Here is a 26912-nt window from a genome sequence, read left to right on the forward strand (position 1 = left end):
TCAATTTACGATCAAGTTGTATTATTAACTGTTGTTTTTATTGAGAAATTCACTCTCTAAACCAATTTCATACCCCATATTTAAAGTTTAGCATTGAGTGCATAACAAATATATTAGTAATCCAAATACTTTTTGTTTATGACTCTTACTATTTCCTTTAGCCTTCTATTCTTCCGAAACGTATTTTGCCAATGAAATAATAACTTTTAAGATGATTGAAATATAGCGGGTTTCCTAACTATTCAAAATGAAAGTGAAAGTATACAATAGCAAAATCCTACGCCTTACTGTAAAAGCAGCAGACAACAGTTTAACAACGTATCGCTCAGCCCAAATTCGCTACACTATGAACATTTTAGTAAATCCACTTATTAAAGTTAAGAAATGGCATAAGTTCGTTTATGAATATTGCCTCTGGAGATAAATTGCATGAATATATTATCAGAACTTCGAAATAAAGATATTTGCGTATACTTATCAGGCTCTAGGTTTCGTTAACTGGCACATTGTCCTGTTACCCCAGTTTTGTTCGAAAAAAATACATTAAATGTTTTGTCAATAATGGTACTGATAATTATTTTGTCTAGCTGTATATAGCCATGCGGTTTATGTAGGCACCGGCACAAATCTTTAAATGGGCTAAACTGAGCACAGAGTGTAAATTTATTGATACTTCATGTGAAGGAGTAATGTGCACACGTTTCAAGTCACAAAATATTTATTCCATTAAGATAGGGCTATTATACATACATCTATACGTAGTATATATATTGCTTGCGCCAAATTAATTGAAGGCAATAAAATGTAAAATGTTATACACATATATAATTATTAAGCAATAAAGAAAACTTAACTTTGGTAATAATGTAGTTTATGGAGTACAAACAATATCGGTTTGATCTATTAGTGTTGATTATAAGTAAACAATTATCATTATGTAGACACATGCATTATTTTTATGAAAAACTGCAGAAACAAGCTCAGTAGTTGAGCGTTTGAACAAACATAAACGTTTAAAGGCACAGGGTAAAAGCCAGGGACAAAACACAAAGGCAAGAACTCACAAACCAGAAACATGTAACAGCAGCACAAAACTTCACACAAACAACACAGTAAATATATTCTATATAAAAACAACTAGGGATGTTTATCAAGGAGTGATTTCGGGTAACATATTAGGTACCGCCTTGGAAAGGTCAGTACACTTTAAATTTACATATCGACAATTGAACCGTGTTCGTGTATAGCAATGAGGAATCTTAATTCGAACCACATTCACAGACTTTTTGAAGTTTGTTCAGAAAACTAAACTTTAAAAAAATAACATAAATTACCATTAATTTTAACACTTAGTATTACACATTTTAGGCCGAAAAAGTGTTGCATTAGTACAAACGTTCTGTTTTAAAGCTGCTACGGTTAAGCAACACTAAGAGGCAATTGGTCAAAGCTTGCTAATCATGACATGAGGGCACAAGTTTTGGAGTGGAGACAAAAATTTGCCAATTTGTCCAAGCTCAACACATCTGACTAAGTAGATTTAGATTTTGAAAACACATATCGCAAGTTCTATAGATCTAACAGTAAACTGCGTTATTTTCTAATATGCAATAATTCAGGAAATTAAAAACATTTTAAAACTCATTATATATGCAAAAAGCTACAGAAACATGCTCAGTAGCAAAAAGTTTAAACATAAACCCGGTTTAGTGGCAATGGGCAAACGCCAAAGTCATATAACACAAAATCACAAACAAGAAACATAGAACAGCACAAAACTCTACAAACAGCACAGTGCATTAATACTATATATATATAATTGGTATGTTTATCAAGAATTGTTAGGTACCGCCTTGGAACGGTCAGTAAAATGTAAATTTATTGGGGGGTTAAACCAGTTTATGTGCACAAACCTCACTCTTATCCCAACAATTCTTTATAAAGATAAAACGCAAAAGGTAAATCTTATCAAAGTATGCATTAACTTGAGGAAACTTATCAATAAAACAAATAATAATTAAAAACGAAAAGGTAAACCCCAAGTACTTCAATGATTAGAGATCCCAACTCTATCTGCAGACGGAGGGAAACAATTCAGAGCACCTAATGCAAATACTTTTCAAAGATACGATGCAGTCATCGTTAGAAACCAAAAAACATCACACACAGTCTGGCTTATAAAATAAAAGGTTTAAAACTGTGTGATCATAGAGTTTCATAATAAAAAGCATCATTGTACTAAAACTGAGAAAAAAAAACATTATTAAAAATAAAAGCGACTTGTATATGCTATTCTTTCCTTCCAAATGATTTGAAAACGAAAAATATTTGAAGAAAAGTCACAGCCAAAACATTTGGAGTAAGTCAACACGTGTCCGCCAAAAATGTTTTAAAGATAACATGAATTAGCAAATTCTTCATAAAAATCAAAGCACTGAAAGTTTAGTTATGAAAGGATGCTATATTCAACCCAATATTTTGTTTCAGGTATTCATCTTCAAAAACAAGAAGGCAAGTGCTCTTCAAAATATTGCCTTTATATCCACGGTTTAAAAAAAATCCAAGTAATTCATTAAGTCTATCTGCCCAACTACTTGCTAGAAACATTCTAATTTTACGAATTTTCTTCAAAACAGCACCATAAAAATCAGGATGAGCAATACTATCAGTAATGAGCGATTTAAGACTACTATTGTACTTTGATATGAGATTATAATGACCATTAAGAAATTTTGAGAAAATTTTCCTTAATTTAAAATATCGGAAACCCTGTTTTAGAAGTTTTTGCGTCATAAGTTTACTGCGAGAGCTGATTTTTTTACACCTGTACATATTCTAGCAAATCGTATCAACTGTGCAATAAAAACACCATATGATGGTGAACTAGGAACATCACCATCTAAAGAAGGGTAATTAATTATTTTAAAATTAAAATAATCACGTTTATCATAAATATTGATGCTAAATATATCTTCCTTTACTTCTAGTTGCAAATCTAAATAGGATGCTTTTAAAATGGATGTATTTGATTTATTAAGTTGCAATTGTGAAGGGTATATCGAATGAATGTTATCTGTAAACACAGGATTATCTAAACTTAGAATATTATCAATGTATCTAAACGTGCTATTGCATTTATCAACAAGAGCTAGGTCTCCAGACTTAAATAATTTTAATATATATTCACTTTCATAGCAGTATAAAAAGAGGTCTCCAAGTAAAGGTGCATAATTGGCACATATTGGAATTCCAATAGTTTTCTTATACAAACATATACCAAATTTAAGAAAAGAATAATTGAGTACAAAATTTAAAATTTCAATGACATCCGTGCATGTCTAATAGACCAATAGATAAATTTATCTGAGCGATCATTAGTAAAAAAAGCCTTTTTAACATTAACTGCCATGTGAGTATTTTTCTCCCTTGCTAAAGTTTTTTTCGATAAGAGGAGTCAATTTGTTTGTAAATAAGGATTGTGGAATAGATGTATAGAGCGTTGAAAAGTCATAAGTATTAAGAATTTATACCGTCTATTTTCAAAATCATTAACTAAATCTAAAGAATTATTGATAGACCAAAAGAGATTAATTCCAGAATTCTCATAGTCTTTACTACAGTATTTTTTCACATGAAACTTAATAGCAGTTAAGCAGGATGTAAGTAAAATTGAAATTTGTTTAGTAGAGCAAGAAATAGAATTAAAAATAAATCGTGATTTATACGGATTTGTATGTATCTTAGGCAACCAGTGTATTGTAGAAATGTTTTTTATGATCATTATTCAAAAGAACTTGAAATTTAGCATTATAACCAATATGATTTCTAATAACACTTTCTTCATCGAGTTAGCTAGAGTTCTGGAAGATTGTAACTCTCCAATAATAGTATTTACATAATATAAACGTCAAACTATGATTACATTATTAGCTGGTTTATCAGCTGATACAAATACAAGTTTATTATGTAGGGATTTGATATCCATTATAAACTTTGCAGTTATCGAAATAGACTTTGGGTGAAGTGCCAACGGATTGTTGTTGAAAAACTATATTTTCTTATCTATTAGGTATAATATTTTATTCATCCACGGTAATAAGGCATTTGGTTCAATCCCTTCTCTTTTGCACCAGCTTTTACTATATTTGGATATTAAAAAATGAAGTATTGTGTCCTCGCTTGAAATTTAAATGTATCACAGTTTTTCTAAAAACAATCCCGGCACATCTTTTCAAATGCCTATCACCAATGTCCCGTCGTTCCGCTGACTCCATCGAACACTGAACTTTTAAGCCAGCATTTAGCCTCAGACGCAACTCCATCCCAGTTCCAGTTACGGCTGTTGTATAGATCGTTGGTTGGGTTACATGGATCCATTATATAGGTGTCGTGCCTGAAATATTGAATAATAATATTGGCAATATGCAAACATTTCCGGACGCTTTTAACATTCACAGAAGTTTGCATCAAAGAACATAATTACCTTTCATTATGTAAAGTCTGCTGTTCACAAAAATAACAATCATTCCAGGCATATCTGCAGTAGCAAATAATGTTCAATCGGTCAGGTTGAAATATTTTTCATCGGTAAGAAAAAACACGTTCTTTAAAAACCTTTTATAAACATTAGAAGTATATATGCATAACCGAACGCATTTGGAAGAATAAAAAATGAGGTAGGAAATTGAAATGAATGTGGTAAAGGTTAGTCGTCGTGTTGTTCAAATTAACAACTCATATTTTTAAAGGAGCACAAAACCAGTTAACCTGATTTGGGCTGTATCCTTGCTGTATTTTGCCAGTCCAGCGGTTAATACTTGCAAGTCCTTGTGATGTACCAATGCGGTTAAAACGTCGTGGGCTGCTCTACGCATGTCAAACAATTTCGGTTTGTCAGCCTTCACCCAGCGGTCCAAGATAATAATCTCGTAGACATAAGACGTTGGCGTTCTACTCAGAACAACTGGCTAAAAATAGAAAACAAGAACTAGTCACATGGTCATTTCATTGAGTTTCAAAGTAGAAATACATTTCGAGTTCTTCACACATGTATGTGTTTACAAAGCCATATTTGTTGCAGATTCGTATAATATTGATTACAATGGAAGATATATTAATTGAATTGATTCATAATTATTCGACTTTTCAATATAACATTGATATTTGTATTTTACCTTTACTTTCTCTTTGTTCCAGTATTTGATCAAGAGGATTAGGCTTTTGACTTTGGTTGGCACAGCCCCAACAAGAGCAGTTTGTAATTGGCATAATGTTGCAGAATAAAATTCCTTAGTGTGCAAGGAATGTGGATCCGTCATGTTCCTGTATAAACGCTTGAGAGAGCCTGAAATCGAAACAAACATTGAATGATATGTTATATAGCGTCCATGTTCTCACATAATACAAATGTAATTATGTTTAGTATCTAAAGTGTGTTGTCCGTTTGCTCTGATTTCCTTCTACAACGGCATATTTCCTGATCATGGACTATTTTACTTTTAATACACTTATGTTTATAATGTCAAAGAAAACTAATAGTTTGTTTGAATATATCTACAATGTTACGTCAAGACGTCCTGTCAGAAATGATGCAGATAATTCGTAGTCCTATATGAATAAATTCAAGAAATATTTTGTTTTGTATATACTCTACTTGTCAAAAGTGTTCGGTATTTGGCACGGTACAAATGTTTGTACATCTTAATCAACATGTTCAATGCTTTAATTCTACATATATTGCAAATAAAACTTGAAAGTAATTCAACTTCTATGTAAAACCATTTAAAAACTGACAGGCCATTGAAAGTAGTAGTGTAGAACAGACAAACAGTGTAAGTGTTCCCGGTTGAATGATTTGCTCTTGCTGAATAATTTCAAATAAGGCTACCCTGTTTGTCTTAATTATATTTGATTAGGTTAGTGATTAAAGATTCAAAGAATAACACTAATTGGAAATGGTTTAAACAAAAATGAATCAATTATAAGTTACTCAATGAATGATATTTGTAATCACGTAGATGATTTTTAGCTTCTTCTTTTTTCAAATACAAAAATTTGAGGTCATCATTTTTTTTCTCAACAGAGGATAAGGAAGTCCAGAGGATTGATTTTATATATTCTTGGCAGATTTTGTTTTATAAAAGACCACTCCGAAAACATTAAAAACATTAAATGGTATGTATATAAAGAAAAAGACCGCTTGGAAAAATATTTCATGTATTGTGTTGTTGACTGAGGGTTGAGGTAATGTTGCATATTTTGGTGACATCATCGGGAAAGTTTTTGAAAGAAAATCGCGTTCGCTACATATAGCTGGCATCTAGAGGTATATGAAAATTTGTAACACTTGAATATCTAGAGAGTAAACCATACATTATCTTTATTATAAGCGTTTGTTCGTGATTTAAAGGAAAACATATATAGGTGTTTAAATTTGAACGAGTTCATTAACAGTTCATTTCGACCGATACCTAATAACATCACTGTTGAACTATTAAAACCGTGACTTACGTTTGTTCTTAACATTCAGCGTTGGCAAAATGTCCACCGATAATCCATTAAAAGTTATCTGCACGGAATGTTTGGAATTGCCAACCACCGAAACTCCAGCAAATGTTTGCAAACTTGTTTCCATTTCTTGTAAAATCTTAGGCATCTTACTGGTTAAGTCGGATACCTCACTGATATTTGACATCATCACGATGAGGTCAATGTCGGATTTACCTTTTACAGCAGTACCTTTTCCAAGTGAACCGCCCTGTTTAGAATAGAACCATTCAATGTACCGAAAAACAATAACATGTTTAGTAGTATGATTGTCTTCATAATTACCCAGGTCATACTAGATAAATGAATATATGTTAATAACAGTTTTATATGAAAGTAATTCAAGTAAGTATTTATGATATCTAAAACAAATACCTTGAAGACGCGAGCTGCCGTAAGCTCAGTTGGTAAGTTGTGTTGGATTAATTTCACAAGTTTGTCCACAGCTCTTCTGGTCTTTGACAAGAATTTTTTATCTGGTTGTATGACATTGGCGATTGTGACATCTAAATCTTCCACTAGATACAAATCTGCTATTGGGATTGGGTGCCGTTCAACTCGATTCAATATAGAAAAAAATGTCAAATAAATAATAATAAACACACAGTAAAATTTTAACTGTTATATCTAATTTGGTTTAGTTCATCGTAAAAGACAAGAAAATTGTTGCTGCACGTTTGAGCCTTTGTTAATTGAAGAAATTTCTGAAATATGGATTTGGCATAACTGTAATTTACGATATGCAATTGAAACACTCCAAGAAAATATTTTGGTGCTTTTTCGTTTTATTTGAGTTGTAAAGTTGTAAAATTAGTCAACTTGACTTTACATTTTACTAAGAACTCTTTGTAACACAACATATGCTATACTCTTAGAAAACTTTATTCCATTTAACTGAAAAGCAATATGGTGAGTTGGTTGTTAATGTTGCGCATTTAACAAGTATTACAGTTAGATCATAATTCTTGAAGAGGTGCAAAATTATATTACCTTTAAAAGGCTCGTGTGCTCTATGACTGGTTCCTGAATGTTTATCCTCTTCGTGCATTTGCAAAGCACGCTCGGAGAGGAATGGTTCCTTGCACACGTCACAAATGTTTGGAAGTGGTCCATGGAATTTATGTACGTGTCGTCTTCGAGCCTTATTGCCGAAAGGGCCTTTTCCGCATGAGAACGGGCACTGAAATGTGTATATAACAAGTTTTGATATTTTGTTTTTAATACTCCATTCCTACAAGGGACGTGCCTCGATTTCATTGTGTGGCGATGTTTCACTTAATAGGCCCCGAAATCGCCACACTGGAATTGATAGATCACATTTTCAGTTTGTGTACACACGGTTTTCCACAGAGGTTTATTTCAGTATTAAACCCAATCGTTAACAGAAGTCCAAGTATACAATTTAAACACCTTTTTAATCCATTATAAACTGATAAATGTAAGTAAAAAAATCTCTATGGTATTAGATCGCGCATCGATTAAATACTAACTTGCCCCACCAGTCTACACATATAATGCACGAGGATTGCGGTGAACATGGTAACGGAGTTGGCACCGCCGGATCAATGACACCGTTGAAAGCACCGTTTTGTAAAACCTTAACGGTGCGAAACATATAGTAAAAACAAAATGATTTTACTAGTCAACGGTGCAAAACATACATTATACATTATTATGAGTTAACAAAGATCAATGTTTTTTTATATTCAAATAATTATTAAAAACAATATTCGACATGAACAAATATCAATTATAGGAATGTCATAATGTTCAATAACATATTCGCGGAGTTCGCGACACTCCGGCCGACAAAAATCGACTAATTAGTAACTATTTCCTTACACCCTTGAAAATGTCACTACATTGTTATCATTCTGTATGTAACAGGTTCTGTATGTAACAGGTTCTGGATGTTCTTGTTTCATTTTCCTGCAGCTTGGCGAACTCGGCAATATCTTTCGATGACATATATTATTCATCGACTAGTACAATTTTTCCCTTCTTTATGTCCACTTCACTACACACCTCTAGTGGATATAGAAGGTTTAATGATCGACCAATCACTTGACCAGATGGGACCTGCACATTCGCAGATCGAACTTGTCCGTCTCGACTCGATACGACACTCACGTTTTTTCCGTATTTCCAGGATCCCCTAGAACACTCGTTAAGCACAAGCACTACATCTCCGACTGTTTGAAATTAACTGTATTTGATTCTACCTGATTTCACTTCATTTTGTATTCTTTCTCGTAGACTCAAAGGGTAGTCTTTTTGCAACAATTTCCAAAAAGTGTCGAGCAACCGTTGACCCTTTTTCCAATATATAATCTGGGACATTGATTACGAGCAGTCTCAAGTCTGATTCAGACCCAAAACTCATTCTTTCTAAACTTTATTTGATTGTAATTTTTGTTCTATCACATGATTGATGGCAAAATTTGCTGAAAAATATTACTATTTGAATGATTTATTATAATTTGCATATTTTATTGTAAAAAAATGGAAGAAATAAAAGTTGTTGTTCCTTTATAAAAGTGTTTTCCTGGGTCTGAGTCTAGACTTGGACTTGAGACTGTTTGTAATCATGGCCCCAGGACACATGTAGAACTTTCCTTTTGACTGAAATCAGGATCAACACGATCTGTGTTGACATCAGCTATTCAAGTGTGAGGATTCAAACACAGAACTTTTGTTGAAGTTAGTTCAGTGTTAGACTACAAATCGTTGCACATATTAAACGAGAGGCCTGTTATGTACAATAGCCTCCACTTCCTTCACAATAGTATGAAATGCATGAAAGTATGTTTCTACCAATGGCGTTCCGCAAGGAATATTTCACTATTTAAGCAAGACGCCCATCAACGGTGCGCGTTCGATTTCGGAATTGCACTTTTTGTTCTCTTTTGATTTATATCTTTGCACTTCGTCATTTGTTGTCACTGATTTCCACATTTGATCCAACTCTTTTTGCACATTTAAATTGTAATGCGTTATCACTGGTAATTTCAACAGGCGTACCGCGTTGAGACACAAATCTTCTGAAACCTTACAGGATCTCAGATGTTGACACATCTTGTGAAGTTTCCATGTCGGTAGCACCTGCCACGAGGCAGATATATCAGCACACCTTCATTTTTGATTGTTTACCTCTATATTGGATGAAAACAGGTCCAAAGTTGTCAAACCTTGTATAAGCAAAAACATGTGGCTCTGAAAATGTGAGCATGGAAGCGGTGACAAGGCATCTTGTATGGACCACTGCTGTATTGGCGGCACACAAAACACTTTTTAATGACAAATTTCACACATGAACGGCCTTGAACCTTGAGACATTCAGGAATCCAGTAATGAAGGCGCACATTACTCAACTTGCGAGACCACTCTATGTAATATTTGCTTGTATACACACGAACACATTTTTCTTGTATAACAATGCATCTTTGGTACCAAAACGGGTAGTCTCGCAGATTCAGTTAATTCAGCATGTACAAGGCGAAAAATAAATACACCAGACGGATTAAGCTAAACGCTTAACTAAACTCATAAAAAATATTTATTTACTGACCTAAAAAAATACAAATTCAATGTCAATAGTTTTGTTCTTACATTTGTATTCTATATTGTATGCGTTTCTCAATACCTTCTCTGTTTATGTTGTATGCAAAGTTGAAAACCCGTCTTCGCCTTTGTTGTATGCGTTTCTCTATTTCTATGTTGTATGCGTTTCATATTGTGTGCCCTTATATATCTATTACAACTTACCAATCTCCTTGTTTTTCCCATTGAAACAGATGACCTCTGAACTTGACTTTTGCTGAAAATGACAACAAATACGCTTAAAGGCCCACAAGCAACAGTTTTGGTTTAGACAAATATAACACAATTTTAAAATTTGAATTTAAGTAAGTTGGTTTTAAAAACAATGAATTAATGTAAACCTCTCTAGTCTCGGCCTCGAAGATTACTGAAATTGCGGTTTTGATGGAAAACACCTTTGAACAAAGTTATTTTTATGAGCACTTCGCTTAGTTTCAGACTGAATATAAATATGAAGCGTTCGATAGGACAAATGTAATTATTTCTTAATTCGATAATGTATACAAATATACTAACACATTTCGACAGAGGGGCTTTAACAATATGTAACAAAAACAAAGAATAGCGTAAATTATTTAAATTTAACAACTACAACAGATCAATTGCAACATTTCTTAGCTATGGATTAAGTCCATTAAACTAATAAATACTGATGACTGTATAGTATACATATTAAGTGTTCCAAATTATATTTGGTCAAATATCGGTCAGGTAAAAGGTTAAATGTTTAATGCGACACATATATTCCCATTACCTTTTTATTTTGGTGCATCGCATTAAACCATATATTTTGGTAAATACCAGCTTAGTTTGAGAATATATATTGTCTACGGACCTTTAAACTGCCTGTTTATATCTATCGATTCATCTGACTAAAATCAATAACTGTTGACTGCTGATCTACTCATATAAATGTATGACAGATCAAAAAAAACACAACCGCCATCCCATTTGACAAATTACAATTTTAAACACTAAACATATTAAGTGTTCGATATAATGTTGTGTTCAATTTTGTTCCATTTAAAAGTTATAAGTATGAATTTAGCAAAACTGTTGAGTTTTTTGGTTAATGCATCCTAATAAAGTAGAGCTTAATTAAAGTTGAATGTGCATGTGTGTACTTAAGCAAAGTTAATGCACAAAGATTGAGATATATATTGCAGATAAGTGCTCGCCGTACGATGTTTGAAATAAATTTATTGCAATATAAACCCATGCTGTTTTAGACACCTATTGGCTGCATTACGGCTTGACCCCGGCGTGACGCCATCACGAATTGAATTATGTTAAAATGCCATAAGTGACTTGAGGTAGAAGTGACTGCAATTCTCAGTCAATTCCAGACATAATAGTAGTATAAAATTTGGTATTTCGGTGCCATTTTGTTTGGTGGTGCGGTGGTTCTGTCGGTGGTTCCATTGTTTACGCATGCGCAAGTTTGAAATTGACTTTCGCGGCCATCTTTGGCGATTTCGCGCGTTAGCGGTCATATTTGTCGATTTCCCGCTTTTAGCGGTTATGTTTAACCATTGTTTAAAATCCAAGACAAAGGGTCATTGTTTAACTGGGTCTCCATTGATTATCAGTATTAATCTTTTTGCGATTGAAGTTGGCAGCCATTGTTTTACCGGCTAATATGAGTTATAATTTGACACCATATGACTCAAACAGGAGAATGTTTGATTCCTTTTGGGATGAGAATGGTAATATGTTACCCTGGAACGATAGTGAAGCTCGTTGTATATATTTGTGGGTTAAGGAGAGTCATCAGAAAATGGTAACTCTTTTAAGACAAACTAACAATTTTCAAACCATAGTTGATCAGTACAATAGCCATCAAGAGATTGAAGAATATCCGGATAGATGTAAATTCATTCCCTTTTTAACCGCATATACAGGACTTAAAGACGAGCCCATAGTACGAGAATAATCAACGTCCAAGACATTTTTTTTTTGGATTGTCAATAGTGGTATATAACAAACCGAACAAATTGGATATTGTAAGTCTGTGCTTTAACAGTTGTCTAAAGTGTTTAAAAAATACAAAAAATGGCTCAAGCTCAGATACGTTTTTCTAACGAGTTGCAGACGTATTTGAGAGGTTTTGGTTTTGAAAATGTCTCTTGGTCACCAATAAGAAGGGAAATTACATGCACACTTGGTGACAAATTTGTCATAGTTGTGAAAGAGAGACAGCGACGCATTAAAATAATATTTAAAAAGGGTCACCAAAGTTTTCAATTACCATTTGATATTTTTGAAACTCTCTGTGATATGAAGGAAAGTGTTCAGTTATTGGCTTCATTCTTACACGGACAGTCGAAATGACAACTTCAAAACTATTAGAGTTTGAATATAGTTCTCCAAGCATGCTATTCTTTCAAGACAGACTTAAAACGTTCGACATGTGGCCACCTCAAATAGAACCAAACAAGTTCCAATTATCTTCAGCAGGATTTTATTATACTGGCAGAAATGACACAGTAGAGTGTTTTTCTTGCGGTTTGCGATTACATCAGTGGCAGAAAGGAGACGAGTCGTTGTTAGAACATAAAACACATTCTCCAAGTTGTTTATTTTTGAACATAATTGGACATCATAAAAACGACATTTCATGGCAGCATAAGGACACCCGATCTTCGTTCTCCAATGACTCATCCCGAGCACCATGGACGTGGACCGAACCTCTGGCGGGTTTTCAATATGGCGATATCCCCGGATGATCTGAAAATTCAAATTTGAATTTTTCCGTTACCATATGTAACTATAAAAGACATACAACACAGCACAAACATTCAGTGTTTCATCGACATTTGGTGTGATCATATCGCAGCAGAAAAACTTAACATGGATTGCAGTGAACTATCTCAAGATATTTATGAAAATGAACATTGTGACTCCAAAACGAATGTTATGGACACTACAGAGATTTATACTCCAGTTTCTACAAGTGTCGCGCTAATGAATTCATACTTTGACTTTGTATATGCGAAGGCACTGTGTGAGGTTATGGGTATGGTGACTAGACAACTTTGCTATGGTTGCCAGATGGATCTCCCATCTCAAAAAGATCACGATTGTATCATGGATACAGACCCTGATGATGATGAGTATAAAATAGAACGTTACTTTAGTGACATGCTAAACGCAGTTAATGAAAAAAATATACTACAAAGTTGGGAAGAAATTGTGCGCATTTCAAACATTTCCTCTGAAATGATTGATTTACACAAACATTTGCTAGAGAGCAATGACTATCTGCAGATAATGAAAACCGAGCGGTGGTGTGAAAAAATGAAAAGAATGGTGTTGACAATCAATCGCATTGAAGATCGACTGTTTCGTCCATCACGTTGAGCAAAAGAATATTTACAACACAACAAAATGGACATATTATGCAATGTTGTATGTGTTTTACTGCATTTTTCTTCAAAAAAAGAATTCATGAGAAATTAAGAACACTGGCATTGTGTGGCGTAAAATGATTTGTTATATTTATTACTTCACGAATTTCCTTTTTGCATGTTTCAAATAAATATTTAATTCACTTTATGTACATGTATGTCATTGTATGTATATGCTTGTATGATCATATGCTGACTTATTTTATACTCTTTAGTTTCAAATAAATGTATTTATATCTATACATGTTTTCATTTCCTTGCTTTAGTTTAATTAACAACCCATGTGTCCCATAATATAAACTACTAACAACGATGATCATGTTTAATCATGGATAAAACGCAGAAGGAACATATCCTATCACAATATTATTTCGATTCTAAAAACGCAGGCAGCTTTTTGGGTGCAAAAAAGTTACACAGGATATTAAACCAAAACTATCCAAGAGTATTTACTACTTATTTCATACAGAAATGGCTCAACAATCAAGATTCGTATGCCATTCAACGTCAGGCGAGACATACATATAAAAGACCACGTGTTGAAGTGGCGGGTATGAACGATCAGGGTGATATGGATTTAATGGCAGTTGATAACATTGCTAAATACAATGATGGAGTTAAATACCTACTCATTGTTATAGATATATTTTCACGTTTTCTATCCGTTCGACCCTTAGTTAATAAAAAATCTAACACGGTATTGTTAGCAATCAAGGATATTCTTAGTGTTCATAAGTTTAAAAAGTTAAGAACGGACCGAGGTTCTGAATTTATCAATCGTGAATTAAAAGCGTTTATGCAAAAGAAGAGAGTTTACTTGTTTAATACACAAAGCACCGCTAAAGCAAACTATGCAGAGCGAGTCATTCGTACCCTTCGTGGTATGATATTTAGAATATTAAGATATCAGCGAAATTATAGATATATAGATCACCTTCAAGATATTGTAAATAGTTACAATAATTCCCCTCATCGGAGTTTGGATGGATTAGCACCAAGTGATGTTACAAAGAAAAACGAGACACAACTTTGGAGTAAAATGTATCTAAAACCTAAAAAATTCCCCAAAACGCCTCCTCGCTTTAAATATAAAATTGGTGATTTGGTTAGATTAAGTTACACGAAACATCCCTTTAGAAGAGCTTATCAACAACAATATACTACAGAAGTTTTTAAAATAAAGAGCAAGATTTTCAAACAAGGTTTTCCATTGTATAAGATCATAGACTTGAATAAAGAACCAATATCAGGTTATGTGAATCAAAATGAAATAATTCCTGTTGATAAAGATGCAGACAGTCTTTGGTATGTTGATAAAGTTTTAAAAAAGAGAAAAGTCAAAGGGAAATTAGAGTATTTTGTTCGATGGGAAGGATTTCCAAAATCATTTGATAGCTGGATTGATGCAGATCAAGTTCAAGAACAATAATAATGGAACGTTATGTGTTTGTGAGAGACAATGAGAGCAATGAATTAAAAGGTTTTACTATTTATATTGCTATTCTTGATAATTATATATTGTGCATCCTAACAATATTTCATTTTTTCAAATATTGGTTGTATAATTTGTGTACAATTTGTAGCTACTTTTTGGATTCAATTGCGTTTTTAAAGACAATTACAGTGTGTTGCGCAAATGTTTAATTGATAAAGGGTTGAATATGCATACTTTCAAACTCTGTACTCGCGGCCTTGAGTGCTGAGCTAATGTTTATTTGCATTTTGTGACTAGTGAGTATGATTATATTATAATTCATGTACATCAATGTGAATTCTTCAGCTTGTAAATACACTGAATGCAAATCAAACCATTCATCCTCATTGACATACTACCCTTCCTTGGTTGAGGCTTTTGGAACCAAACACCTTAATACCGTCGACATTCACTTCAAAGCCTGGCCTAAATTTCTAGAAACTTCTAAGTCCCTTATAACAGGATTAAGCTAATTTCATTAGTAGGGTAAAAAGGGGACTCTCGCGGCCATCTTTGGCGGTTTCCCGCGTTAGCGGCCATCTTTGGCGATTTCCCGCGTTAACGGCCAGGGGACTCTCGCGGCCATGTTTGACGATTTCCCGCGTTAACGGCCATGTGGACTCTCGCGGCCATATTTGACGGTTTCCCGCGTTAGCGGCCATATTTAACCATTGTTTGAAATCCAAGACAAAGGGTCATTGTTTAACTGGGTCTCCATTGATTAACAGTATTCATTTCAATAATAGGGATATAAACAATAGCATTGTCACACTAACCACATCAGTGTATTGTATGTCAAAGGACAACTCATCCAACGTTTCTAACATAGGGTCATCGACCTAGGATCTATTTAATGGTATTGTTTTCCCTCTTCAGACGATGGACTTATCATAACCTCCACCATCTTTATATGTGATCAAACGGATTCTTTTATATGTAAGATCACAGGTCATTGACAAACAAAAGTTCATCAGAACCCAGCCATCGCGTGATCGAAAGTGATTTCAAGAAATTGAATGACTAAAACCTGACCGTTTAGTGTCAATTCGTACAACAACACCATATCCAATAGCCACCCAATTACTCTCCGACGTACCCATTGTAATAACTTAAAAGTGAAGACAGTTAAATGAGCTGCTGATGGCTCAAAAGACGAGATTGTCGTTATCATATATCTAGTTTATCATTCAGGGTGACTAAAGCTCTTCCACTGTGGTGAGCTATCACAATAAATCACTTATTAAACCATTGTCAAATGCCAGCGCTCGATTCACTGGACTCTGTTTATCATTATGGACACCTCCGTTGAACCTTACAATGACATGAAAGTTTTTCAAACAACTTACTAAATAATCTTTTATTTTGACCACCAAAAGTAGGTTTTGAAGATATAACAGTTTTGTCCTCTCTTAGCTTCTTTTGAGTTTCACTATTTTTATTAAATCGGTAAAGGATTCACACAATTTCTTTATCAAATAACCTCATACCTTAAAGGTATGATGTATCGTTTACATTTCATTAAATCAACCCTACAGAAATGTTAAGATGTGTTCGATCTTATTGTAATGAAAACGTGAATGTTTTTTATTATTTATTTTTGTGTATAACTATTTCATTCCATTAATACAATATTTTAAAATTTAACAAGACCAAATTGAGATTTATAAGTTGAGGACATGTCTGACGAGCTATTTTATACCATTCCGGTATGTTGTATCAATAAATAAAATATCAGACAAGATTTTAATATTTATTTTCTTATAAATACAATACAATGCAAATACAAATAAAGTTGATTATAATTGAATTCAAACAATTTGTTTAACAAAGATCATACATTTTTATTTATTTATTTTATTTATTTTAGGTTACATTTCAACAGTAGAGCAGTAGATAACATCACATGAAATTAGATGTAATTTGGTATAAAACATAGAAATTATATCTCTTGTATCTTATAATGTCCATAAGCATATGATTTAATTCCATCTTCTAATAAAAATCTTTTGTCATCAAAACTAGATAATCCTACTTTGCTGATTGTTTCCAGATAAATTTTATGGTTATGACTTCTTAATGAATGCATTGTTGAGTGCATTTGAGAATTATTAAATAATACATGTTTATAATCATTAAGAGTCAATGATTTTTTAACAACCGCTTTTGATATCCCTTTTGCTCTTTTCTCGTCTATATCATCACTCTTAAATGCATACATTTTCGATCGCAAACCGCAATATTCACTAATACATTTCTCATTTGTTTCACTTTTCATTTTTCCCATTACTTTTTTGTTGAAGTCACTATATAAAAAATGATCTTTAGGGAAATCTGAAGTGTCAAACAAATGTGAATAGGCCAACATATCTTGGAAAATGTCCGGTGTTGTACATGATACTAAAAATGAATCTGTGTCCGTTAATTCTAGCTCAACGTTGCTACCATACACATTTTTCAAATGATTATAATAAAAATCGTACATGGTATATTTTGACAAATCAAGGATACTCATTCCAACAAAAATTGGTTTATTTAATTTAATTTTTTTGCGACTTAATTCAACACCAACAAGGTCTTCAGAAAAAATCCGGTGCATCTTATAAATGGGTTTGGATGACACCTTCTGTAGTCGTTTTTCTGTATGAACAAGTTCTACGGACCGATGCTTCGGAAGATTTTCCATGGTTTTTCCTGAAAGTAAACAAAATTTTTGGTAAGTAACTTTTCATCATGTTAATCTTTACTCTGAACTGCTCAATATATGTTTTTATGATGGTATCCGTCATTATCTTAGATACCTGTGTTTTGGATGAGGGATATGAAAATGGGACCGAAAAATACACTTTTTACTTGCCGGTAGTTAGTTTTGGTCAGTTTTACTTTAGGTTCCTAATTGTACATGAGCACTTGTAAGCGTCTGATTGAAGATGAATGAAATACCAAAAAGTGAAACTACGCCTGACAATTATTGAACAGTTGTTTTTGTAGATAAGTATTAGTGGTATGGAAGTGACAATAAATTTGTTGTATAAATTACATACGGGCAGATCATACAAAAATGATAACAATGTAATAATTAACACGAACCCCCAAAAAACAAACAAAAAAACAACAAAAAACAACAACCTTACCGAAGACCGAGTTGTTCATGAGTTTGAAGAAGTTCTTCTCGAAAGCAGTCTTGGCTTGTTGTCGCATTTTGGTGTTGAACTCAACGTAGGGTTTCATGAAAGCCTCTTGTTGGAACTCTAATACTTTATGTATTTTTTTCAATTTTAGACCGAGTTGGAGATACAGTTGCAGGTTGCGATAGTGAAGTACATAATTCTGTTTGTTTTCTAAAGTGGTGAGTAATTTTTCCACCTTTGCTCTGGGTGACAGTTCCTCACTGTTGTGTAAATGTTTCAACACATGTTGAGCATAAGGAGATAATTTTTCATTGGGTGTGAATTTACGTTCCGGAGCTAATGGGTAGTCGTTATGACTGTCATGTAATTGTTTTGGATATTCTAGATCTACTTCTAGAATATACCCCTTAGATCCATCCTCTGGTTTTTTCAGGTTCAAAAGTATCAATTTCTTCCTTCTGTAAAAACTTAAAGAATGTTACTAACTCGGAAACTCAATAGTAAATGAACTAGTTTGTCAAATGTTTTGGTGGGAAAATATTCCACCAAAATGTGAATTTGGCGGGAAAAAAGTTCGCCAAACATTTGAATTTTAAACATTTGAATTTCAAATACTATAGGGAATCCATTTCAATTTGTTAATTATCTTTGTTTTTCCCCTTTTGTTTTGTTTTGACTTTATTACTTTGAGATTCTCATTTTTTTTCTTATTTTTTTTAGGTTTTTCAAAAAACTTGTTTAAACGTTTCACGACTAGTCTTTTCTGTAAATTTCCGTCATTTTGAATTGATTTTTTCTGTAACTTCCCGCCATTTTGAGTCAACCTTTTCTGTGAATTCTTACCATTTTGTTGTAATACCATGTTATTGTTTTTAGAAGGTTGACTGTTTTGTTAACTTCCATCACATTTAGAGAGTAAGTATTCATACTTTGATTTAGGAATTAACACTAATTCTTGAGCCATGATTCACTGGGTTTAATTAACGCTAAAAACTGTTTGAAATATTTTAACAGAATGGCTTTCCTCCTTTTTTGAGAGAGTCTTTTGGATATTACTTTACGTATGACATGTCTATATCGTTTCAAGTTCTTTTTATCCTTTTCTGGAATGACAAGATTTCCCCTGATAGCATTGTAAATCACCTCTATAAGTGCAGCCAATTGAGATTTTGTTAAGTTTTTTATCAACATTTTTTGTTGTTTTTCATTGGTGTTGATCATAAATTTTAAAAAATGTCTCTCCTTCTGTAGTTTATCTTCCATTTTTCTCCTTTTCAGGTAGAAATACAATGGGGGTTTGATGTGGAAAGATGTCTGTACGAAGTTTATATAACGGGTTAGAATGTGGACTTACATCCACCAGAAGGTAACTATATTTCTTGTTTGTGGCTTTTCTATAGGTATCCATAAAATAATGCGTTTCACCGGGAAACATTTGTTTGGCTAATGCTTGAATTTGTAATTTATCTCTCTGATTGTTAAACAACACAAAATAATGACTGTTTAGACTAATAGTTCGAAAATATTTTCCTCCTGTAAATAAATTTTGCACTACGAAAAAGACTGAAAAATTATGGTGATGACTATAAATGGTGAATAAGTTGACAATATCTACACTTTGTGAAGCTTTTTGTGCTAAATCATCAATCACTAATATTTTGAAGTCAGTTTCCATAGTCCACATGTCCATATCGTCTTTAGTTGGTAAACCTTCAAAAAAATCAATATTTTCCACATGTTCTTTCATATCATCAAATAAGGATTGATAGGTAGAATAACAATATATAATCTTTTTCGGAATCATGGTAAACATAGAGTTTGCATTTTTAAACAACTCAAATAGAAAGGTTGACTTTCCACTTCCACTTGTTCCTGCCACAATACAAGTGGCAGGGCATTCAAATTTAATTAATGCATCCAACATGATCTACACTTGTTGATAACAGAGAACACAATAAATAGAATACAAACAAAAACCATTTAAATACACTACTTTATTAGTGATCTACATGTTTGGTTTTTGAAACAACCATTTTGCGAACAATATGGAAACATATTTCTAACGAAGTTATATACAAGTAAATCATTACAGTCATAATAATTGAAAAAACTATGTACAATGTCATAAAAAGATACACCATTTGTTCGTTGTAGTAAGAAAAACAAACAATACATGCCACAAACATCACTGTAATTACTTTGTAGCTGTCTCGAATTTGTGATAACAGTTGAAAAATAAGAAGCATATTTCAGAAAATAAGTGTTAAAATAGTCAATTGGTTTCCCATAACTGTCAAAATATTCGATAGTGGTTGAATTTGGGAAGTAAAATGTACACCAATGTCTTCCTAACATGAAATGATTGTCTGTATTGGCAATAAAACCACATGGAAATACCAAGTCGTTTGGTAGTTGATCAGCCGCAAACACCCCCAAAATTGTTTTTTGCAACATTGGATCACAGTCTATACAACACTGAAGCTGTGATGTATTCATTCTGTTATTATGTCTCTCTGAGCGTTAATTTGAAAAAATCCAGGAGAACTATTATACACAATACAGCTTGTTGCGGTAGATAAAGCCGTTCCAAATTGAACCTCTAATCGCACATTTCCTGTTTTTATTAGAGATAGAAATGCTTCATCAGAAAACTTTGGCTCTAATTGAAATGTAAAAATACAGGATGTGCGTGCAAAGTCTTCTCTGTTTATATCAAGTCCAGCATCTTTATTCCACATTCCATTTGTTAGAAACATATTTGCGTATACTCTCATAAAACTTTCTCCATTTAAATTATTAAAATTTGTTTTTAGTGGATTACCCCACACTGGAACCCCATCAGCATAAAGGCAAATACTCCTAATGTCACAGTTTAGGAAATGAAATGGATTTGATTTATAATCTCCCGAAATTGCTGCTGATCTAACAAAGGCTACGACAATTGTATTTGGTTTTTGTCCTTGAAATAAGTTATCCCACGTAAACACCGTACTTCCTGCAGCAATGGTTTGTAACCGACATTCAAGTCTATCAAATGGATACTTTGCTGTGTTGATCTTTAACATCTCAGAGTGAGCAACAATGAGAGCTGGATTGACTCTAACCTTTTTTACTAAAAGATAACTATCTGTAATGTTTACTTTATAGCTTGGGGATGTCTCGCCAGAACTTAGACAGAATGCTGGAGAACTACGATACAACTTCACATTAACATCCACTTGGTTTAACAGGTACCGTTTTTGCCCGTAAAAACAATCCATTGTTTGCTCCACTAGGATCACAGTCTTCTGGGTGATCATTGTCATCTTTTATGAATAGTTGAGAAGACAATTGAGAAAATGAAGCATCTTTTCCATTACATAGTAAAGTATTAAACATGGCTATATATGGATTGTAATTAGATGATATAACCGCCTTGTTTTGTAGAGTCACTTCTATAATTGAAAATAATGCCTGCAAGAACAAATTCACAGGTCCCACCTTCTCACCCGATTTTAAGTTAGATCCATCTGGATTAGTTACTTTTAGTTTCACACATAACTGTGTATCTTTCAGATCGAGATAGTCCATCGAATTCTGACCACTGATTTGAAACTCAATGGGAGTATCATCCGACACTTGGGATATTGGACGAATCTCTTGATAATGGACATCATTCACCGCAACTTGTGTAGGAGGTAAGTCAAATAGTAGTAATTCATTCGGAACACCTTCAGAAAATCCGTCTTTTGTGAAATAAGACATTTTATGAACCAAATATATCCCACGTTGTAATAGATTTCTTCGAATTATTTCTCGCTTTCTTATCAATTTTCCATTTATTGTCCACTTTTTTGCTTGCTTTTACACCTTTTCTTGATTTTTGATTGTTTTTTACAGGTTTATTTTCAGTTTTGTTTTTTTTCTTTCTTGTAGACTTCTGTCCTTTTTTCGGTTTAGTTTGTTTACTCCTGTTTCTGAACTGTTTTTTTCTCGCGCTGTTTACACGATGTGTTACTTCTGAAGGTTTGGATAATTTATGAACAAGGGTTGACATTTCTGAAGTATTTAAACCATCTCGTTTCAGCTCACTTTTCGCCTGGTTTACTGTCTGTTCCGATGGGGAAACTGTGCTGATTGTCATACCATTACTTCCCATCTTCGACTTGTGTGGAATGGCAAATCCCCTCCCAACTTGAGGTTTGTTATTTTTGAAATAGTCTATCCACATTTGTGGGTTCGGTACATACAACTTAGATTGATTCATATTTGGGGTAAAATGGATATCGCTTAAAATGAAGTGTGAGATGCACTGGTGAACTTACGAATGAAGCATACTCGTTTTCCACAGTTTTTATACTGAAATCAATCTCTTGGAATTCTGATCGGTTTAAGGGTAAATAAAAAGGAGATTCTAACACATAATTCCAACCATTTTCTTCGTTTTTCTTTATTCTTCTCAATAAGGGACGTTCACCTCCGTCAACAACGCTTTCTTTGCAAACGTTTGAGTAAATAAATAAGGTATTATCTACAGTTTTTCTTCTTGCTTTAGGATCAGTTTTTATACTTATTTCACACAAAGCAACCTTCCAGTAACCATTAAAAGATAGAGGTAATTTTAACTGCACTTTGAAGTTATAGGGTTTGTTCTCGGTGAAGATGTGATTACTTTCACTGTCTCTCACAAACACATATCGTTCCATTATTATTGTTCTTGAACTTGATCTGCATCAATCCAGCTATCAAATGATTTTGGAAATCCTTCCCATCGAACAAAATACTCTAATTTCCCTTTGACTTTTCTCTTTTTTAAAACTTTATCAACATACCAAAGACTGTCTGCATCTTTATCAACAGGAATTATTTCATTTTGATTCACATAACCTGATATTGGTTCTTTATTCAAGTCTATGATCTTATACAATGGAAAACCTTGTTTGAAAATCTTGCTCTTTATTTTAAAAACTTCTGTAGTATATTGTTGTTGATAAGCTCTTCTAAAGGAATGTTTCGTGTAACTTAATCTAACCAAATCACCAATTTTATATTTAAAGCGAGGAGGCGTTTTGGGGAATTTTTTAGGTTTTAGATACATTTTACTCCAAAGTTGTGTCTCGTTTTTCTTTGTAACATCACTTGGTGCTAATCCATCCAATCTCCGATGAGAGGAATTATTGTAACTATTTACAATATCTTGAAGGTGATCTATATATCTATAATTTCGCTGATATCTTAACATTCTAAATATCATACCACGAAGGGTACGAATGACTCGCTCTGCATAGTTTGCTTTAGCGGTGCTTTGTGTATTAAACAAGTAAACTCTCTTCTTTTGCATAAACGCTTTTAATTCACCATTGATAAATTCAGAACCTCGGTCCGTTCTTAACTTTTTAAACTTATGAACACTAAGAATATCCTTGATTGCTAACAATACCGTGTTAGATTTTTTATTAACTAAGGGTCGAACGGATAGAAAACGTGAAAATATATCTATAACAATGAGTAGGTATTTAACTCCATCATTGTATTTAGCAATGTTATCAACTGCCATTAAATCCATATCACCCTGATCGTTCATACCCGCCACTTCAACACGTGGTCTTTTATATGTATGTCTCGCCTGACGTTGAATGGCATACGAATCTTGATTGTTGAGCCATTTCTGTATGAAATAAGTAGTAAATACTCTTGGATAGTTTTGGTTTAATATCCTGTGTAACTTTTTTGCACCCAAAAAGCTGCCTGCGTTTTTAGAATCGAAATAATATTGTGATAGGATATGTTCCTTCTGCGTTTTATCCATGATTAAACATGATCATCGTTGTTAGTAGTTTATATTATGGGACACATGGGTTGTTAATTAAACTAAAGCAAGGAAATGAAAACATGTATAGATATAAATACATTTATTTGAAACTAAACATGTATAAAATAAGTCAGCATATGATCATACAAGCATATACATACAATGACATACATGTACATAAAGTGAATTAAATATTTATTTGAAACATGCAAAAAGGAAATTCGTGAAGTAATAAATATAACAAATCATTTTACGCCACACAATGCCAGTGTTCTTAATTTCTCATGAATTCTTTTTTTGAAGAAAAATGCAGTAAAACACATACAACATTGCATAATATGTCCATTTTGTTGTGTTGTAAATATTCTTTTGCTCAACGTGATGGACGAAACAGTCGATCTTCAATGCGATTGATTGTCAACACCATTCTTTTCATTTTTTCACACCACCGCTCGGTTTTCATTATCTGCAGATAGTCATTGCTCTCTAGCAAATGTTTGTGTAAATCAATCATTTCAGAGGAAATGTTTGAAATGCGCACAATTTCTTCCCAACTTTGTAGTATATTTTTTTCATTAACTGCGTTTAGCATGTCACTAAAGTAACGTTCTATTTTATACTCATCATCATCAGGGTCTGTATCCATGATACAATCGTGATCTTTTTGAGATGGGAGATCCATCTGGCAACCATAGCAAAGTTGTCTAGTCACCATACCCATAACCTCACACAGTGCCTTCGCATATACAAAGTCAAAGTATGAATTCATTAGCGCGACACTTGTAGAAACTGGAGTATAAATCTCTGTAGTGTCCATAACATTCGTTTTGGAGTCACAATGTTCATTTTCATAAATATCTTGAGATAGTTCACTGCAATCCATGTTAAGTTTTTCTGCTGCGATATGATCACACCAAATGTCGATGAAACACTGAATGTTTGTGCTGTGTTGTATGTCTTTTATAGTTACATATGGTAACGGAAAAATTCAAATTTGAATTTTCAGATCATCCGGGGATATCGCCATATTGAAAACCCGCCAGAGGTTCGGTCCACGTCCATGGTGCTCGGGATGAGTCATTGGAGAACGAAGATCGGGTGTCCTTATGCTGCCATGAAATGTCGTTTTTATGATGTCCAATTATGTTCAAAAATAAACAACTTGGAGAATGTGTTTTATGTTCTAACAACGACTCGTCTCCTTTCTGCCACTGATGTAATCGCAAACCGCAAGAAAAACACTCTACTGTGTCATTTCTGCCAGTATAATAAAATCCTGCTGAAGATAATTGGAACTTGTTTGGTTCTATTTGAGGTGGCCACATGTTGAACGTTTTAAGTCTGTCTTGAAAGAATAGCATGCTTGGAGAACTATATTCAAACTCTAATAGTTTTGAAGTTGTCATTTCGACTGTCCGTGTAAGAATGAAGCCAATAACTGAACACTTTCCTTCATATCACAGAGAGTTTCAAAAATATCAAATGGTAATTGAAAACTTTGGTGACCCTTTTTAAATATTATTTTAATGCGTCGCTGTCTCTCTTTCACAACTATGACAAATTTGTCACCAAGTGTGCATGTAATTTCCCTTCTTATTGGTGACCAAGAGACATTTTCAAAACCAAAACCTCTCAAATATGTCTGCAACTCGTTAGAAAAACGTATCTGAGCTTGAGCCATTTTTTGTATTTTTTAAACACTTTAGACAACTGTTAAAGCACAGACTTACAATATCCAATTTGTTCGGTTTGTTATATACCACTATTGACAATCCAAAAAAAAAATGTCTTGGACGTTGATTATTCTCGTACTATGGGCTCGTCTTTAAGTCCTGTATATGCGGTTAAAAAGGGAATGAATTTACATCTATCCGGATATTCTTCAATCTCTTGATGGCTATTGTACTGATCAACTATGGTTTGAAAATTGTTAGTTTGTCTTAAAAGAGTTACCATTTTCTGATGACTCTCCTTAACCCACAAATATATACAACGAGCTTCACTATCGTTCCAGGGTAACATATTACCATTCTCATCCCAAAAGGAATCAAACATTCTCCTGTTTGAGTCATATGGTGTCAAATTATAACTCGTATTAGCCGGTAAAACAATGGCTGCCAACTTCAATCGCAAAAAGATTAATACTGATAATCAATGGAGACCCAGTTAAACAATGACCCTTTGTCTTGGATTTTAAACAATGGTTAAACATAACCGCTAAAAGCGGGAAATCGACAAATATGACCGCTAACGCGCGAAATCGCCAAAGATGGCCGCGAAAGTCAATTTCAAACTTGCGCATGCGTAAACAATGGAACCACCGACAGAACCACCGCACCACCAAACAAAATGGCCGCGAAAGTCAATTTCAAACTTGCGCATGCGTAAACAATGGAACCACCGACAGAACCACCGCACCACCAAACAAAATGGCCGCGAAATACCAAATTTTATACTACTCATAATATTTGAAAAAAGACTGAGATCAAGGAGATCCTGGTGTGATACCCTAGCTATTTGCGAAGCGACCGTTTGGTTCTTTAACATGCTCAATGTATACAACGGGATACAACTTTTCAGGGTTGAAACAGTGCTTAGTACATGTTCCCATTTTAATGCCGAGTGCCAAGAAAGGGAGCTACTGCTTCAATATTTTCACGCCTTTTGATTTGACGCGGCCTGGGTTTGAATCCCTGACCTTCCTCACCCGAAGCGAATGCCTTACTACTGAGCTATCGAGGCGGTCGGCTAATATCAACAATGGTTTGCTGCTTATTTACCTAAATGAATATACGTGATATTTAAAATTAACTGTAATATCCTTGGAAAAAAAGCATTATGAATATTAATTTCTGTAATCCATCAGTCATATGTTTTGTCTAGATCCATAAAGAAAGATGACCCCAGGACCATATTTTTACAGTGTCAATATTTTTAATGCCGACTTCGCCGGACCTGACAAGTTT

General features: G+C 33.6%; 1 protein-coding gene and 1 long non-coding RNA gene across 4 annotated transcripts in view; one reads left to right on the plus strand and one right to left on the minus strand.

Annotated features, from left to right (window-relative positions):
• Positions 1-239: 239 nt before the first annotated feature.
• LOC128219693 (2'-5'-oligoadenylate synthase 2-like) overlaps positions 240-26912 on the minus strand; it is a 32728-nt gene continuing 6055 nt past the window's right edge. The window contains exons 2-8 of one of the 2 annotated variants that reach the window (XM_052927612.1): positions 10312-10363; positions 7537-7726; positions 6922-7103; positions 6511-6757; positions 5175-5344; positions 4768-4967; positions 240-4393 (exon numbers count right to left, since the gene is read on the minus strand). In XM_052927612.1, coding sequence (XP_052783572.1) covers positions 4243-4393; positions 4768-4967; positions 5175-5344; positions 6511-6757; positions 6922-7103; positions 7537-7726; positions 10312-10332 — 1161 coding nt within the window. In that variant the 5' untranslated portion in view covers positions 10333-10363 and the 3' untranslated portion in view covers positions 240-4242. The remainder of the gene's footprint in view (positions 4394-4767; positions 4968-5174; positions 5345-6510; positions 6758-6921; positions 7104-7536; positions 7727-10311; positions 10364-26912) is intronic. The other variant, XM_052927613.1, reaches the window with a different exon arrangement.
• On the plus strand, positions 17945-25120 carry LOC128219694 (uncharacterized). Of its 2 annotated transcripts, XR_008258626.1 has the most exons (7): positions 17945-18028; positions 18307-18373; positions 19434-19521; positions 21303-21385; positions 21711-21832; positions 22222-22334; positions 24953-25120. It is a non-coding gene; the product is annotated as an uncharacterized LOC128219694 (long non-coding RNA). The 2 variants fall into 2 exon arrangements; XR_008258625.1 differs by lacking the exon at positions 17945-18028 and having other exon boundaries at positions 18136-18373.

This window comes from Mya arenaria, chromosome 15, assembly GCF_026914265.1.
Source record: "Mya arenaria isolate MELC-2E11 chromosome 15, ASM2691426v1".
NCBI classification, from domain to species: Eukaryota; Metazoa; Mollusca; class Bivalvia; order Myida; family Myidae; genus Mya; species Mya arenaria.